This window comes from Dreissena polymorpha, unplaced genomic scaffold (assembly GCF_020536995.1).
Source record: "Dreissena polymorpha isolate Duluth1 unplaced genomic scaffold, UMN_Dpol_1.0 chrUn005, whole genome shotgun sequence".
NCBI lineage: Eukaryota > Metazoa > Mollusca > Bivalvia > Myida > Dreissenidae > Dreissena > Dreissena polymorpha.
The window spans coordinates 122,215-138,823 of record NW_026273319.1 but is presented as its reverse complement, the minus strand read 5'-3'; the positions used below and the strand labels follow the sequence as shown (position 1 = coordinate 138,823).

Sequence of the window (16,609 nt, the reverse complement as noted above, 5' to 3'; positions counted from 1 at the left end):
AAGATAGCAACTTGATATTTAGCATGCATGTGTATCTCATTGAGCTGCGAATTTTGAGTGGTGAAAGGTCAATGTCATCCTTCAAGGTCAAAGGTCAAATATATGGGGACATAGTGTTTCATAAACACATTGCTTGTTGAACATTAAATTACACTTGAATTAACACTTGGTCAATGTGCTAGTCAATATTAAAATTTATACTGGTCTTATTCCAATCAGAATTGATCTTGTGACAAACAAATGATATCAACTTATATATGTCGGGTCAAAAACTAGGTCACGGGGTCACTTAGTGTGTTTTACACCTCACCATGTTGTCTGCTCTCTAATTCAAGTAGTTTTTATCCAATCTTCACCAAAATTGGTCAGAAGTTGTATCTTGATAATGTCGAGGGCAAGTTTGAATATGGGTCATGCCGGGTCAAAAAAAAGGTCACGGGGTCACTTATTGCGTTTTTTGAACATCACAATGTTGTCCGCTCTCTAATTCAAGTAGTTTTCATGCAATCTTCACTAAACTTGGTCAGAAGTTGTATCTAGATGATGTCTAGGTCAAGTTGCAATATGGGTCATGCCGGGTCAAAAACTAAGTCACGGGGTATCTTAGTGCGTTTTAAACCTCACCATGTTGTCTGCTCTCTAATTCAAGTAGTTTTCATCCAATCCTCACCAAACTTGGTCACAAGTTTTATCTTGGTCAGAAGCTTTGTCCCAATGAAATCTCGGTTGAGTTCGAAACTGGGTCGTGGCGGGTCAAAAACTAGGTCACTAGGTCAAAAAAAGAAAGAACTTGTCAACACTGTAGAAGTCACATTTCATGCCCAATCTTCATGTGACTTTGTCAAAATGTTTGTCTTAATGATCTTTTGGTTTAGTTCAAAAGTGGTTCCGGTCCATTGAAAAACATGGCCGCCAGTGGGCGTGGCAGTTTTCCTTATTTGGTTATATAGAAACCTTGTTAACACTCTAAAAGTCACCATTTTTGTCCAATCATCATGATCAAGCTGGTCAAAACATTGGTTTTAACCATATCTGGGACAAGTTCGAAAATGGTCCAGATCTGTGAAAAAACATGGCCGCCAGTGGGCGGGGCATTTTTCTCTATATGTATATAGTGAAAACATGTGAACACTCTAGAAGTCACATTTTTTGCCCAATTTACATGAAATTTGGTCAGAACATATGTTTCCTTGATACGAGAGTTGAGTTGGAAAATGGTTTCGGTCAATTGAATAACATAGCTGCCGTGGGGGGGGGGGGAGAGTTTTCTTATATTTATATAGTAAAAAAAGCTTGTGAACACTCTAGAAGTCACATTTTTTGCCCAATCATCATGAAACTTGGTGAAAAGATTGGTTTTATATATATCTCAGATGAGTTTGCAAATGGTCCCCATGGGTCAATAAACATGGCTGCCAGGGGGGGTGGGGAAGTTTTCTTTATGTGACTATATAGAGAGAAACCTTGTGATCGAACACTATGGAAGTCACATATTTTGCCTAATCATCGTAAAACTTAGTCAATACATTGGTTTTATTGATTTCTTGGACAAGTTGGAAAATGGCTCAGATCGGTGAAACACACTTTTTAGCTCACCTGATTGCTCAGGTGAGGTTTTAGGATTGGTCTTTGTCCGCTGTCTGTCCGTCCACATTTGGTTTGTAAACACTCAAGCATTCACATTTCTCAAGCATTCTTTATCAAAGTTGCTGAAAAATCTCAGTCCAGTTTGATGATGAGCAAAATCACATAATTAATGCCATAATTATTGCCCTTAGATTGTCCGAATTTTCATTATATTATAAAAAATCCTTGTAAGCAAAGTTTGATGTTTGGTTAGGGGGGTCAACTCAAAATATAGGTCACCATTTCAAATCTTACAAAAATAAAAAAACTCCCTACACCAGAGTATTGGTTCAATAATAATGAAACTTGACCAGGATGTTTGTCAGGTGAGGGAACTAGGGCCATCTTGGCCCTCTTGTTGCTAAGAAAAGACTTCATTTAAATAAAAAATGTCATAAAAGCGGAAAGAGTCGTCCCTGATTAGCCTATGCATTCTGCACAGGCTAATCTGGGACGACACTTTACGCTCATGCATTATGCCCAGCTTTCTCAGAACGGGACTCATTTAATAAAATGTTTTGTTGTGTGTTTAAGGCAACACACCTGCAGTACTAAAAGACACTCAGAGCGACATTCATAAACTGAGCGAGGCGGTTCACACGTTTGCCTTCGAGATCGTATTTGGGCAGATCAAGGGTCATCTTACCAGTGTGGCGGGTATGGAGGTAATGGTGCACTGCGCAGGCTAATTAGGGACGACACTATCCCCCTAAATTGGATTTTTGAAGAAAAATACAATAAAAAGGGAAAGTGTGGACCCTTATCAGGCTGTGCACAGGCTAATCTGAGATAACACTTCATGGGCTTGCATCAAGTACAGTTTTCCCAAAACAAGGGTTATATTCAAAAAGCTCTCTTAGGGAAGTAATAATTTAAATTGTGCTTAAGTACAAATTTCAGATTATTTTTGTTGTGATTAAGCTTTTTATGCCCCAGAAGGTGAGCATATAGTGATCACATGTCCGTCCATCTGTCTGTTCGTCTGTCTGTCTGTCTGTCCGTCACACTTTGCGTTAAGGTTTTGAAAAATGCTCATAACTTCTATGTCACTTCATATGTAACCTTCATATTTGGTATGCTTGTGTATATGGACAAGGCCAGTCAATTAACGCACACACATTATCACCCCTTTTGAACTTGGCCTTGAACTTAGGGTTGGCGTTTAGGTTTTGAAATCTGCGTTTAGGTTTCGATGAAGCGTTTTTTTGGGCATATGTCATCCTATGGTGACAGCTCTTGTTACAAAATGATAAAATAATAATCATTTGATTCAAATGCATTAAGCCTGCTTTTTGCTAGATGGAGTTTTCATATTTTAGAGCATCCTTCTATTTTGGCTACATGCACTGATAGCGTAGCGACATTGGCACATTACATATCTGCTGTTACATTGTTTTAGATATGGCAGTCCCGGAGTGCTGGTGGAGCTCTAACATCCAACCTGCCGACATTCAGCCTCTCACCTCAGGAGTATATTACCAAGGTGACCACCCTTTACCTCTCAGAAACGCACTTTGATGAGTTTGTAGTCCCTTATAAAATAGAGTTTAATTTAAGACCTTTCTTTCTAGCATTAAGTTTTAAACACTTCATTTTTGGCCTTATGGTTCTAATGAGCAGCAAACAGCCTAATACTTAAACAGACTTTGAGTTGCTCGCAGGCTGTTCTGTTTTTTTGCTTGGTGCATATAGCCATTGTCACTGTGCTTCTGAGCGCGAAAGGATTTAACTAGTTACGCTTTACATTTTGATTTTTCATACCTCGCATACAATATTTTTGATGGGGCTAAATCTAAGTAGGTCCGTCTGCATTAAATGTTATGAGTTTGTGGAAGGAATGTGTAAATTTCTAAAAGGAATAATTGAATCTTCAAATTCGTGTAAACCATGAACTGTAGATGTGCAAGACAAATGTTCAATTTCAATTGATCCCCACGTTTAAGGGTTATTTGTCTCTTTTAAACAATGTAGTGAGTGCTAAAGTCATATTTGTGAAAAAGCTCTCATTTGGTTTGTTTCCTTTTTATATAAGTATTAAATATAGTTTTGATACTTAAAACTTTACTTTGGTGAATTTGCAGGAAATTCAGGACAAAATTTTATGGCAAAAGTGAGAATCTTTGTAGTTATATCTGTTGTATGGAAGTTCACAGTTTTGACAGTTTGTAAATGTTTTTACAACACACTGCCTTGTAAACAATTTATTTCTAGCTTTCTTATTTACTAAACAGTCATTATCATTAATCAAGTATACGTTATGGAAAGGTGATGGGACATCAATATTTCATAGATTTGTTATACAAATGAACGTTTTATAAATATTTTCTAACTGGAAGATGAAGAAGAGGGCAACATATTCTTTTAGGCTTGACAAAAGGCTATATGGTATTAAACACTTTTCCCACCCAGAAGCCAATTAAAAATGGCTATGTGCAAACAGCATAAAACCAGAACAGCCTGCAAGTAACTCACAGTCTGTTCAGGTTTTATGCTGTTTGCTGCTCATCAGCATCTAAGGGTTGGAAATGAAGCTTTTAAAACTTGAATCTAGTTAGAAATGTGTTAAATTAAATTTAACTTTCTATGGTACTACAAATGCGTCAAAATAGTATCTAAGTGGTAAGTTGTTAAGACACAGGCAATAAACCCAGTGTTCACACAGCGAGGCACATTTAAATAATCCTTCAACTCTAGGGTTCCTGACCTCACTCATCAAAGGACTGCTAAATTTGTGTTGGTCAGTTTCACAGAGTCAGCCTTAAATACTTGTCTCATTAATGCATGTGTGTAAAGTGTCCTCCCAGATTAGACTGTGCAAGGAGCACAGGCTAATCAGGGACAATACTTTCTGCCTAAACTTGATTTTTGCTAAAAAGAGACGTCCTGGAGACAAAAAAATATCATAATAGCCGACTGCACAGGCTGATCAGTGACGAGACTTTACGCACATGCATTAAACCTCCGTTTGCAGATTGGTCAGTTCTTGATGACCTTGCCTCAGCATCTTGAGCCATTCACGCTAGAGGACGACCCGGCTGTACAGGTGGCTGTGAAATACGGGAAGCTGCCTTTCACTGACGAAACAGGTGAGAGGTTGCTGTGGGGTAGTGGATATGGTGTCCGCCTAACAACTGAGAGGTCACAGGTTTCGATCTCCACTGCGAGAGCAATAGTTTAATATGCCCAAAAGATACCAAGTAGTGGTTCAACTCTGGAAACTGACCCGAGAACATTGAAATCAGCCTAAGACATTCAATGTAATCAAGCAAAAATAGATAGGTTTAAGCTAGACAGTCAAGTGTTTTAGGGGCCATACTGGGGCACATATAGGGCCTAATTCCCTTGTGTAAAAATATATATAATACTCCTCTATATTAATCTGACATTTCCTTTGGTATATGGAATTAATTTGGAATAAGACATCATTTTTGTCATAAACTCAACACTGCATTATATTCAATTTCCTGTTTCATTTATTCATTTTTACCACTTATGAGTAAAATAAACTTTTGCATATGTAATAGAATCAGTTAAATTTAATTTATCACTTACCCGCATATTTGTATAGATAAAAAGTCCCTAAAAAATGAAACCTTGTCCATGCATTCATTAACACCGTTTGAAAATACAGGGAAAATAAATTAAATAAATAACTTTTAAGGGAAAGTCATTTGAAAGTGGTTAATACTTTAAAAGTATACACAAAATATAATAAACATCTTTAAACTACATCAAATTCACATTTAAAAGTTAGAAAATCACCAATCAATAAGTTTTATTTTTTATTTCAAATTCTCATAATAAAGTGTTGTACATATTTGTTTATTGAAAAGAGTCATTTAAACTGATTTGCAGAATTGCCAGAACATATTGCCAACCTCTGGTTAGAGTCCATTGCACGAGGCACCATGCATGTGCTCTCAGAGGAAATCCTGAAAATACGAGACCTGTCACCACATGGCACCAAGCAGTTAGTGACAGACATTGGTGAGCAAACAGTGTTTTATTTAATTCTTTAAATAGGAAAAGAGAGTAACAAACTCCCAGAAGGAATTTTACTTCTTATTTCAGTGACCAATTTTTTTTGTATGTTATCATTTTTCTGTTGCCAAAACATTTGGTGTTCAATTTTTGTTTAATATTTAATAACCTAAAAAGAAACAAAAGAAAAATAACCTTTAAGGAGCCACATTCCAGGAAAACTTGGCTTAATGCATGTGCATAAAGTGTCATCCCAGATTAGCCTGTGCAGTCTGCAGAGGTGAAGTGTCATCCCAGATTAGCCTGTGCAGTCTGCAGAGGCTTATCAGGGACAACACTTTCCACCTTAACCATTTGCATGCTGGGAAATTTGTCATCTGTTAAAATGTCGTCTGCAGAATTTCTAAAATTAGCATTTTCTTCGATTGTTTTCAAAGAATACTATCAGAATAGCAAACAGTTTGGATCCTGATGAGACGCCACGTTTTGTGGCGTCTCATCTGGATCCAAACTGTTTGCAAAGGCCTTCAAAATTCGGTTCCAGCACTGAAAGTGTTAAATAGATTTTTGTTTGCAAGAGGCTTATTATTAACAATAAATTCCATAAAAGCAGAAAATGTCCTATATGATTAGTCTGTGCAGACTGCAATGCCTAGTCTGGCACAGTACTGTAGGCACATGCATTATGCCCAGTTTTCCAAGAACAAAGGTCAAACTATGCACGATTTTACCTATTATTTAAGTTCAAATATTCAATATTTATACCCCCATAACCATTGGTAATGGGTGCTATATAGGAGTCACTTTGTTGGTCGGTCTGTCTGTCCCAAACATTTCATCCGATCTTCACCAAACTTGGTCAGAAGTTGTATCTAGATGATGTCTAGGTCAAGTTTGAATATGGGTCATGTGTGTTATGGGAAAGAAGAACGTCAATATCTTCAAGGTCAAGGTCACACTAGGAGTTGCCCATAAATGAGCTTGTCTGGGCCATAACTTTGTCATTTATTGTGAGACTTTAAAATCATTTGGCACATTTGTTCACCAGCATTGGACGGTTTGTCATGCGAAAGAATTACTTTGATATCTGCAATGTCAAGGTCACACTTTTAGTTCAAATGTCAAAAATGGCCATAAATGAGCTTGTCTGGGCCATAACTATGTCATTCATTGTGAGATTTTAAAAATTACTTGGTACATTTGTTCACAATCATTCAACAGTGTGTCATGCAAAAGAATAACGTCCATATTGTCAAGGTTAAGGTCACACTTTGAGTTCAAAGGTAAAAAATGGCCATAAATGATCTTGTCTGGGCCATAACTATAACATTCATTGTGAGATTTTAAAATTACGCGTTACGTTTGTTCACAATACTTGGACGGTGTGTCATGCAAAAAAATTATGTCAATATCTGTAAGGTCAAGGTCACACTTGGAGTTCAAAAGTAAAAAATGGCCATAAATGAGCTTATCCAGGCCATAACTTTGTCATTCATTGTGAGATTTTAAAATGACTATGTACATTTATTTTTTTCACAGTCATTGGACTGTGTGTCAAGTGAAAGAATTCAAGAGTTCAAAGGTCAAAATGGCCATCAATGATAATGGCATAATAATTCTTAAAAATTGCCATAAATAAGCTTCTCTTGTTTTGTGAAGACAGCATGCAAAATATTCTGTGTCAATGCAGCATGTGGGGGTATACGTCATGTCTGTGACAAAGCTCTAGTTTACATTGCTCGTAACTTTTTGCGTTCAGACTACCTGTGCAACGTGTTAGAAGACCTGGGTCTTCAAGCAACGGACACATTGAAGAACATAGACCAGCTACTGAGGGCCAGTTCGGACACTTACCATGATGTGGCCGACAATCTTCCCCAGCGATTGGCCCATGCCATCGGTAACATGCGACACATCAGCTTGTAATCATATCGGTACATGAGAGTCAACACCAAGATTGGTCAAAGCCATCGCTAACATGGGACATATCATCTTGTAATCACATCGTGCTGTGGCTATGGGATCTGTCTTGAGTCTCGGAGGTCACAGGTTCATTCTCCACTGTGAGATTCTTTAGATCTCCTGAAATAACACCAAGTACTGGATCTACCCAGAAAACGTCTTGAGAGTGTTTCAATTAGCCTTAGGCTTTTGATGCAATCTTATTAAAATAAAAAGGTTTAAATCTGTAAAAAAAATCCAATGGGTTCAAGGGATTGAACACTTTTGATACCAGTCAGAATTTATCAATCTGTCAGACAAAACCTATACATTTACAATGTCGGACACACATTTGGGTTCTGTAATAAACTGTTTATGACAAGAAATTAAAAACAACTACAGAATCTGTGAAACTTGTCATAGGGTAAGACAAACTGACAACATTACAATATCTGATAAGCATTTGGGCTGTGTCATACAAATTGTGAGACAACTTCAAATGTAACCTGCATGCTTGTTTGACATTGATCAAGATGCAAGACCAGATTGCAACTAAATATGACATTGTTTGTGACCTTGTGGATGTTTTGCACAGTTTTCCCAAATATACATGAGCTATGCTCTGTGAAAAGGGGTTTAATGCATGTGCGTAATGTGTCATCCCAGATTAGCCTGTGAAGACAGGGACAACATTTTCCATCTAAACTTCATTTTTTTGTAAGAAGAGACTTTCTGGAAACAAAAACTATCATAAGAGCGGAAAGTGTCGTCCCTGATAAGCCTGTGCAGACAACACAGGCTAATCTTGGACAACACTTTATGCACTTTCATAAATACCCCTTTTCACACAGTACGGCCCAAATCTTTAACCATATTTTATTGTTAACTAGTGTTGAAAGGCTTGCAAACTAACAAAATTCCTTGACCAGCTGGATTAAACCCTGGCATGAAATGACAATTATCTGATCTGATCTTTCTGTTATCACATGCTTTTGTTGGAGAAACACACAGACTTATTTTACATGTGAATGTTGAATATTGTATAGTTAAATGGTTTAAGGACTATTAAGGGAACGTTTGTATATGTACTATTTATTTTGTATTTATTTTTATCATATCTGTATTTCTGCAATCCTAATCAGTGGAAATTGTTTGAAACTTCTTAAACAAATAATGCATGGAATCTGTTATATATGACAATAACACTACATATATTTAGAGTATAATTGTTATCCATGAAATAATTTATAAATAGTTTATGTAAAACTGTGGTGAATATTTCTTCTAATGTGTGAAATCAGTGTGAAATCCAATGTTAAACAATGAACCATCAAGTGCATCATGAAACACATCTGTGAGAGTGCGTACGACTAATGTATCTTATGTATGGGTGTGCAGGCAGATGCAATATACTTACACTCAATCTAAGACACGCTTTATTAAAATATTTTCAATATTTTAATGTAAAAGAATGATACATACGTCCACAAACTTAAGGAACCTTTTGAAGGATGTAAATTTACTTCTTATTTTTCCTATGCTAAGTTTGTTATAGTTGCCACATACTGACTCTGTAAACTGATGCTATTACAGGTTGTAACAAGATTTATTTTAAGTCATTGACAAATTAATATGATGGACTGGGTTTTTGTAAAGGTATACAACATAGAATACAATTATTGTTGTTTATGAAATGTTATTTTATTTTGAAGGGTGCAAATACATTTGTAAGAAATCTTTGTTGAAGTTGTCTTTACTGAAAGGTTGATGGTGGATTATTGGAATAGGTGGATTATTGGAATATGTAATCAATTATTATTCGAATAGCATTCAGCCTAGCTCAGGAAAAAAAATGGGCTTAATGCATATGCGTAATTTGCAGTCCCATATTAGCCTGTGGAGTCTGCACAGGCTAATCAGGGGAGACACTTTCTGTCTAAACATTTCGCTAAGAAGAGAAATCTTTCTAACGAAGAATACATTAACAGCAAAAAGTACATTAAACGCGTAAAGTTTCATGCCTGATTAGTCTGTGCAGACTACACGGGCTTATCTGGGACAACACTTGACGCAAATGCATTTAGCCCAGTTTTTCTAGCGCGAGGTTCATTGCACGAATATATATTTGGTTTATTTATTTATTGTTTACTACAAAAAGACGCAGGCTAACTGTCAGAAGAAAATACATTTGTATATTAAATTACCGTGATAACTGCCAATACAATTCCAGTTTTAAGATATTGAAAACCTCTCCCCCAACCGTTAAAATGCCCATTTATCGTTTTATGGCCTTTGAATTGACGGAAAATTACTACGGAGAATATAAAATGTTTATGTTTGTAAAGAGATGGACGAACGAGACAATGCAGGCAACATCTTGCAAACAAACTGCGAAGGTGGATAGTTCGTGAACCTAATTGTCGATCGTTCGGTCATTGTCGTCTCGGGCACTACTATTTAAATGTACTCGAAAAAGACTTCAACGTACCCGGCAAATTTAGACTATACCCGAGTTTTATTCACTCCTAAAATCCGATGTAAAACGCGCTACGGAAATACGAAACACAATTCTTTTTTAACAAAACCTGCCTCAACACGCTTTCTTTGAGTATGAGTTTCGATAATATAGAGGCTATTTTACAAAATATTGACTTAAATTTGAACATACTTAATATTAAAAAAAGCTGACAACGACCGATTTTGCGTTAGAATTCCCGAGTACGTTTTAGCAAAAAAATATATATACAGGTATTCTCTAGGTATTTGGTTTTAGTATTTTGTCCATACCCGGGGTACGTTTAAGTATACTTAAAAGTACTCGTGTTACATTTAACTAGTACCAGAGCCGACAATGACCAATCGAGCCTTATTGTCTTTACATGTAAAGTTACAACGCAACAATTACCGTATGTTACGTAATTTGCTGCCTGCCGCAGTGTCAACTTACTCTTCCGACAGTTTTCTCTCCGAGCCTTGATTCAAGCATTGTCGGCAAAATCAACATCATTTTAGCTAACCATTGTCTTTCAGCTCTCAGGCTTTTTCCGCTCCATTTTGGGAATACGCCACACTGGAATTTTGGGAATTTCGCGTCGTGAAAACCCCCATTTTGGGAAAAAAAATATTCGCAAAATTGGCTCAATTGGGAAAATTTATCGCATGTAAATAGTGTTTCTAATATTTCAAAGAAGCCTTTAACTGGTAAATAATGACTATTTTGATAACTTATTATTAAAATTTTACAAAGTATTATGAACATGTGAGATAAGTGCAGGTTTTTTAATCTGAATTTGGGAAAAAGCCTGGCCTTTTTTGAGGTGAAAATATCGTGCGAAGCGCCGGATTTTGAGGAAAATAAGGAAAGTCTTAAATAATCATTAACATATTTTACAATTTTTAAACAAATTCAAGGCAACAGATAATTTAATTATGCATCACTTTATATTTTCTACACCGGATCAGGTTAACTTATATATTTTAAGGTAAAAAAAAATAAAAAAAATAAATCTTTTTTTTTTGGAATTGGGAATTTTTTTTTTAATTGGAAAAAAAACAACCAGATTTGCATTGGGAATGGGGCATAGGGCGGAAAAAGCCTGGCTCTATATACGTACAAATGTATTTAAGGTTTAAAGAAAAAAAGAAATCAAACTAAGAACTTTTAATGAACAAAATTGGCGTTTTTGTTTCATTTTGGTCATACGATGTGTTATTTGAGTGAAAACCTATCCATATGAAGATTTTAGTGTCGTAAACAAAACGTTATATGCGTTAAGTAATAAGATGTCGAGTTGCATTAACCCGACCGGTCCGATTGTTGATGACGATCCTATACAGTAAAGTATTAGAGGTTGAAATTTCGATCTATTTTACAAAAATCGATTACATTTACAATAAAGCTTGGGGGAATGTTTTCTATGTTCGATAATATTCAATGATTTAATTTAAATTCAGAAACAATTACTAAAAAATAATAGATATTGGGAATGGTTCTACATGGGAATGCACATTCTAATTCAAGTGGGAAATAAAAAAACAGCACAGTTTTAAGCCTGATTTTAAACATCCAGGATGAGGGTCAACCTAAAGCTGGAATCTCTGCTTAACTCTTTGTATGCTGGGAAATTTGCCGTCTGCTTAAGTGTCGTCTGCTGAATTTGTAAAATTATCATTTTCTTCGATTTTTTTTCAAAGAATACTATCAGAATAGCAAACAGTTTGGATCCTGATGAGACGCCACGTTTCGTGGCGTCTCATCTGGATCCAAACTGTTTGCAAAGGCCTTTAAAATTCGGTTCCATCACTGAAAGGGCTAACTTGTTTTGTTAACACTTTTATGACCTCGATAGCACCGAGACTTCATCATATCACCGCCGATATTTGTGGTTATTTGTTCTAATTTCGCCTTTTTAAATAAATTTTTATACATGTATTTCAGAAATCTTCTAACACTTTTCCTAGTAAAACTTAACCGATCTAGGGCCCATGACTAGTACTAAGTCAGTCTAAGTGCACATACGTATGCTAGTAACTGACAACTATACAATATGAATAAAACATAACTGAACATTCGTAAGTGAAGACTTTTGTATTAAATATACTGTGTTCATGCATGTACAATTACAATTAGTGAATTATCTCATGTGAGTCTAATTTTGTTTCCATTGATTCTCCATGAATAGCCCACAGCTAAGTGCCAATAACGTATACGTCCAAATGACTTACTAAAACCCGTTACTGGGAAGGGTTCTTGTGTACGCTGTACTGTGCGATGTATCTCGGCCATGAACACAGCAGAGCATGCTATTTTGTGTATTTTTCGTTTTTTTTACCCATGTATGCCTAGTGGACTCTCCCGTTCTTCTATATTAGATCAATTTATTTCCAAAAATAGGGATGTCTAGTATATTTATTTCTATATTTAGAATATTTCTTACAGAAATTCCTTTCAGCAAACAGCGCAGACCCTGATGAGACGCCGCATCATGCGGTGTCTCATCTGGGTCTGCGCTGTTTGCCAAGGCCGTTTTTCTAGACGCCAGGCATAAATGGGTTAAGAATACAGTCTGTTGATCTCAAATCTGAACCTGTTTTTCACATTTATTTAAGAGGTAAATGGTGCGAATATAAAATTCTACCAAATAAAAGTAATAACTAACCCAACAAATGTAAAATACCTTTTAATGTGTATTTACATGTCAAACGTAAACATTATCTCTTTGGTAACACGTACTAATTGAGCAGATTATCACAACTGGAGCATTGAATGTCAAATATATAAAATTTCACATCAAAATGAAATATATACATCAACAATACTGTATGTCAAATTTGTATTGAGATTCTTATTTCAATATACACAATATCTACAAACATAAGCAGATATTTCAATCCAATAGCACTTACATGTCATCTATGTACATTGAGAAGAGGGACTTTCTTACAATGTACCTCTCAAGTATGTTATCATGACAATTTGACTTTATAGTTCGCATGTTTTCATTATTTACGGTCCGTACACAGGAGAGTAAATTAAATGCAAATATTCATCAACAGGGGAACCTGTACATCTATTTCGCGAACCTCATTCAAGCTTTATTTCTTTTCATGTCGATTGCATCTTTCCCAAGTTGTGTTTTTAGGAAAATATTCTTCATAAATGTCTGTTTGTTTTGAACAAAAGACAACCACAGTTCTAACTCAAGTAAGATGTGAAATCTTTGACAAGACAAGGCCCACTACTTCACACTTTGATCCTCGCTCTTACTCGGGATAACCAGACCATTTATTGCCTAAATGCGGAGTATTCCGGAGATAGACGATGTATCAAGATGGTCTCGCTCTGTGAAAACATGGATTAATGCCTCTCCGTAGAGTTTCGTCCCACAGAAGCCTAAAGTGGGCGCGTTCGCTAATACAAAAACGTCTTTTAAACGAAAAATACGATACAGCGGAAAGAGTCTTCCTTGATTAGCCTGTGCGGCGTGCACAGGCTGACCTTGGTCAACAGTGAACGCACATGCATTAAGCCCTGTTTTCTCAGAGCACAACTTAAATTTATTATTTTTTTCTCTACAGTACATACAATTGAACACCCAGCTATGAAACATAATGCTCAGCCAGACGGAAATATTGAACTCATAAACAAACGTATGCATAGAAGTCTTTGTCCGCGCATAGTTGCATTTCCTGAGATAACCATAAATGCATCCAGTTTTTGAATATGCCCGGTACATGGCTGTACCAGATTCTTACAATAGTTCTCCCCACCGATTGTTTTGCATGTCGCCAAATATACTCGAGGCCGCATGCGCAAATTCGCGAAGGCATTCACGTGACCACAATTTCACTATAGAATACATGTGAAAATCAGCGTTGTATATATTGCGTGCCAACAGGCCAACAGATTCACTTGACTTAACTATACGTCTACCATGTTGAATATACCGGGATACATACCTTTAATTGTCGCTCTGTTCTCAAAAGGCAGTTTGCGTTTCAATTGCTAAAAATTCAAAGGAGGCACTCTTTATTGAATTGACGTTAAGTCGTCTAAAAGGAAGGCTGGATTCTTTGTTTCATATTATCATTTCTTTAATTTCTGTATTCTATATTAATTAAGAACTTATTAATTAAATCCGTGGCTTGATGTCGCATTTGAGTGGCTGCCGCTAAATAATTCAAACATATATACGAAACTTAAGATGATATGATAAATTTGTTGACAGAACGCGTCAACTCTGCGCTACAGTTGACTAATCAATGTATTTTCTTGCGTACATGTTTAACAAAGATCTTGAATATACCATTATTTAAATAGCCCCATTTAGAAACGAACAACGAACAATAATTTTAAACAATATGATACTCAAAATTCAATCTTCTCTGTAAATGATCCCGATCAAACTCGACTAATGCTAGCGACTTTAAGCAATCTGGTTCGAAAATGAAGGTAATGAACAAATTTTTCAAACAGTCCAACCATAACACTGAATTTCACAAGCATCGCCGCTGAGCCCTATTTCCTCATTCCTTAAAGGTAAACGTTACCGCTCCATCCTGCGTGGAATGCTTCCTCACATCCGGATTGTCCGTGTACGGCCGTACAATTGCCTCCTCTCCGCTTCTGCCGTCGTTGTCGTCATCCACGCTCGTGGCGGACCTAAGAAACTTCGCGGTGCTCTGCGTGTAGCCTTTCTCCTCGGCCTGGATCTGCTTGGCGTAGTTCCAGTTGAGGATCTTGAGGCGGCGCAGGATGGCGATTACTGGTATGCAGCCGACCGACGATAAAACGAGGATGAACGCTATGACGACGCCGTACCACGGATAGTCACGCGGTATCATGGTCGCCTAGAAAAAGTAGATATGAAATATACTGTGGGGGCTGATTTTTTTACTTTTGCAAAATACATGTACAGTAAAGCGGTGTGAACTTTCAAACACATCATTAAACCATCATCAGTAATATCGCACAAAACCAAATGTAGCATTATGAATGACTTACAGCTGTCAGTCTCAAGCTACATCCATTGACACCAGTTCACTAATGGTACTTACCGTACATATAACCAGCGAATGGCGCGCTCTAATACTCCAACTCACACAAATAAAACATTTGATTAAATTGCAGCAAACAATGGAAAACACTGAGAAAAACTCCCACTAAAAGCAAACCTCTACCACTTATATTATCACCGCCCACTAACAGCAAACCTCTACCACTTATATTATCACCCGTCATCAAATAACTCACCCTCAAGCACAACAACACCAAAGCTTGCAATCCTTCACTCCATTTACTCATATACTTGTTTCACTCACTCGTTCACACACTCGACACAACACTTTCCATCCACTCAACGTGACAGCCTCGTACACCTCATCAAGGCGTTGTTTGATTAAGAGGGAGACGATAGTGTAAATCACCTACCCGCTCCCTCGTTCACCCGCTCCATCGGCACTCAACCACACATTTAGCAACACAACACATTCAACCCACCCTTTCAATCATTCAATCAATCTTCTTTCCGTTCGCTTACACGCTTTACCCACTCACTCACCCAACCAATCATCAACCAACCTATCACCGATATAACAGGTTCCGCTTCTCAATAATGAACTCAGCCGTTCACACATTTAAAGCGTTAAATCCACTAACTCACCCGCATACTCGAACTTCCATCAAACAACACGTATAACCAACCATCGTGCGAGCTTCGTATGCGTCGTAATACAGGGGAATTATCAAGACGACAAAAGCCATCAATAGCCCAATAACTCGCTGTCGCTTTAACCCATTTATGCCTAGCGTCTAGAAAAAAGGCCTTGGCAAACAGCGTAGACCCAGATGAGACGCCACATGATGCAGCGTCTCATCGGGGTCTGCGCTGTTTGCTTGAAAGGATTTTTGTAATAAATATTTTAAATATAGAAATAAATATACAAGACATCCCTAATTTTGGAAATAGATTGATCCAATTTAGAAGGAGGGGAGAGTCCACAAGGCATAAATGGGTTCAATAACTCAATCATCCAACCACTCGTTCACGCATTTAACAAGATCCACCCACTCACTCACTCACTCGTCCTGGGCCCATTAAACTCTACCAATTACCTTGTTCACATGACTCAATCACCTAATAAGACACCCGCTCGTTCACGCACTCAACACTTTCCAGCTACCCACACACTCACTCGTCTTCCGGTAACCCACACGTTCCGTTAACTCACCGTGAGGGCGTCGTACGCCTCGTATTTGAGCGGCTCGATGAAGTAGGAGATCAAAGTGGCCACGAGCAGACCAGCTACCATGATTGGAGCCACGAATTTCCATATGATCTTCCAGTAGATGTTCGGCTGGGAACCAATCATGAACTCGATGTCGTCACCAAACCTAGGTGAAATAAGAACTCACGTTCAGCGACAGAGAAAGACATATTTAACTGTTGGCAGAAGATATCAGTCGTTAACCCATTTATGCCTAGCGTCTAGAAAAAAGGCCTTGGAAAACAGCGTAGACCCAGATGAGACGCCGCATGATGCGGCGTCTCAGCTGGGTCTG

The 16,609-nt window shown here is 37.3% G+C and overlaps 2 protein-coding genes across 2 annotated transcripts in view; one reads left to right on the top strand and one right to left on the bottom strand.

Annotated features, from left to right (window-relative positions):
• Nucleotides 1-9,287, top strand: part of LOC127863333 (conserved oligomeric Golgi complex subunit 7-like) — a 49,457-nt gene extending 40,170 nt beyond the window's left edge. Inside the window, exons 17-21 of the mRNA XM_052402755.1 lie at nt 2,161-2,291; nt 3,026-3,109; nt 4,598-4,712; nt 5,482-5,613; nt 7,367-9,287. Coding sequence (XP_052258715.1) covers nt 2,161-2,291; nt 3,026-3,109; nt 4,598-4,712; nt 5,482-5,613; nt 7,367-7,533 — 629 coding nt within the window. The 3' untranslated portion in view covers nt 7,534-9,287. The remainder of the gene's footprint in view (nt 1-2,160; nt 2,292-3,025; nt 3,110-4,597; nt 4,713-5,481; nt 5,614-7,366) is intronic.
• A 3,426-nt stretch (nt 9,288-12,713) lies between these two features.
• Nucleotides 12,714-16,609, bottom strand: part of LOC127863334 (sodium- and chloride-dependent transporter XTRP3-like) — a 49,751-nt gene continuing 45,855 nt past the window's right edge. Inside the window, exons 9-10 of the mRNA XM_052402756.1 lie at nt 16,279-16,441; nt 12,714-14,898 (exon numbers count right to left, since the gene is read on the bottom strand). Of these exons, the coding sequence (XP_052258716.1) occupies nt 14,575-14,898; nt 16,279-16,441 (487 nt within the window). The 3' untranslated portion in view covers nt 12,714-14,574. The remainder of the gene's footprint in view (nt 14,899-16,278; nt 16,442-16,609) is intronic.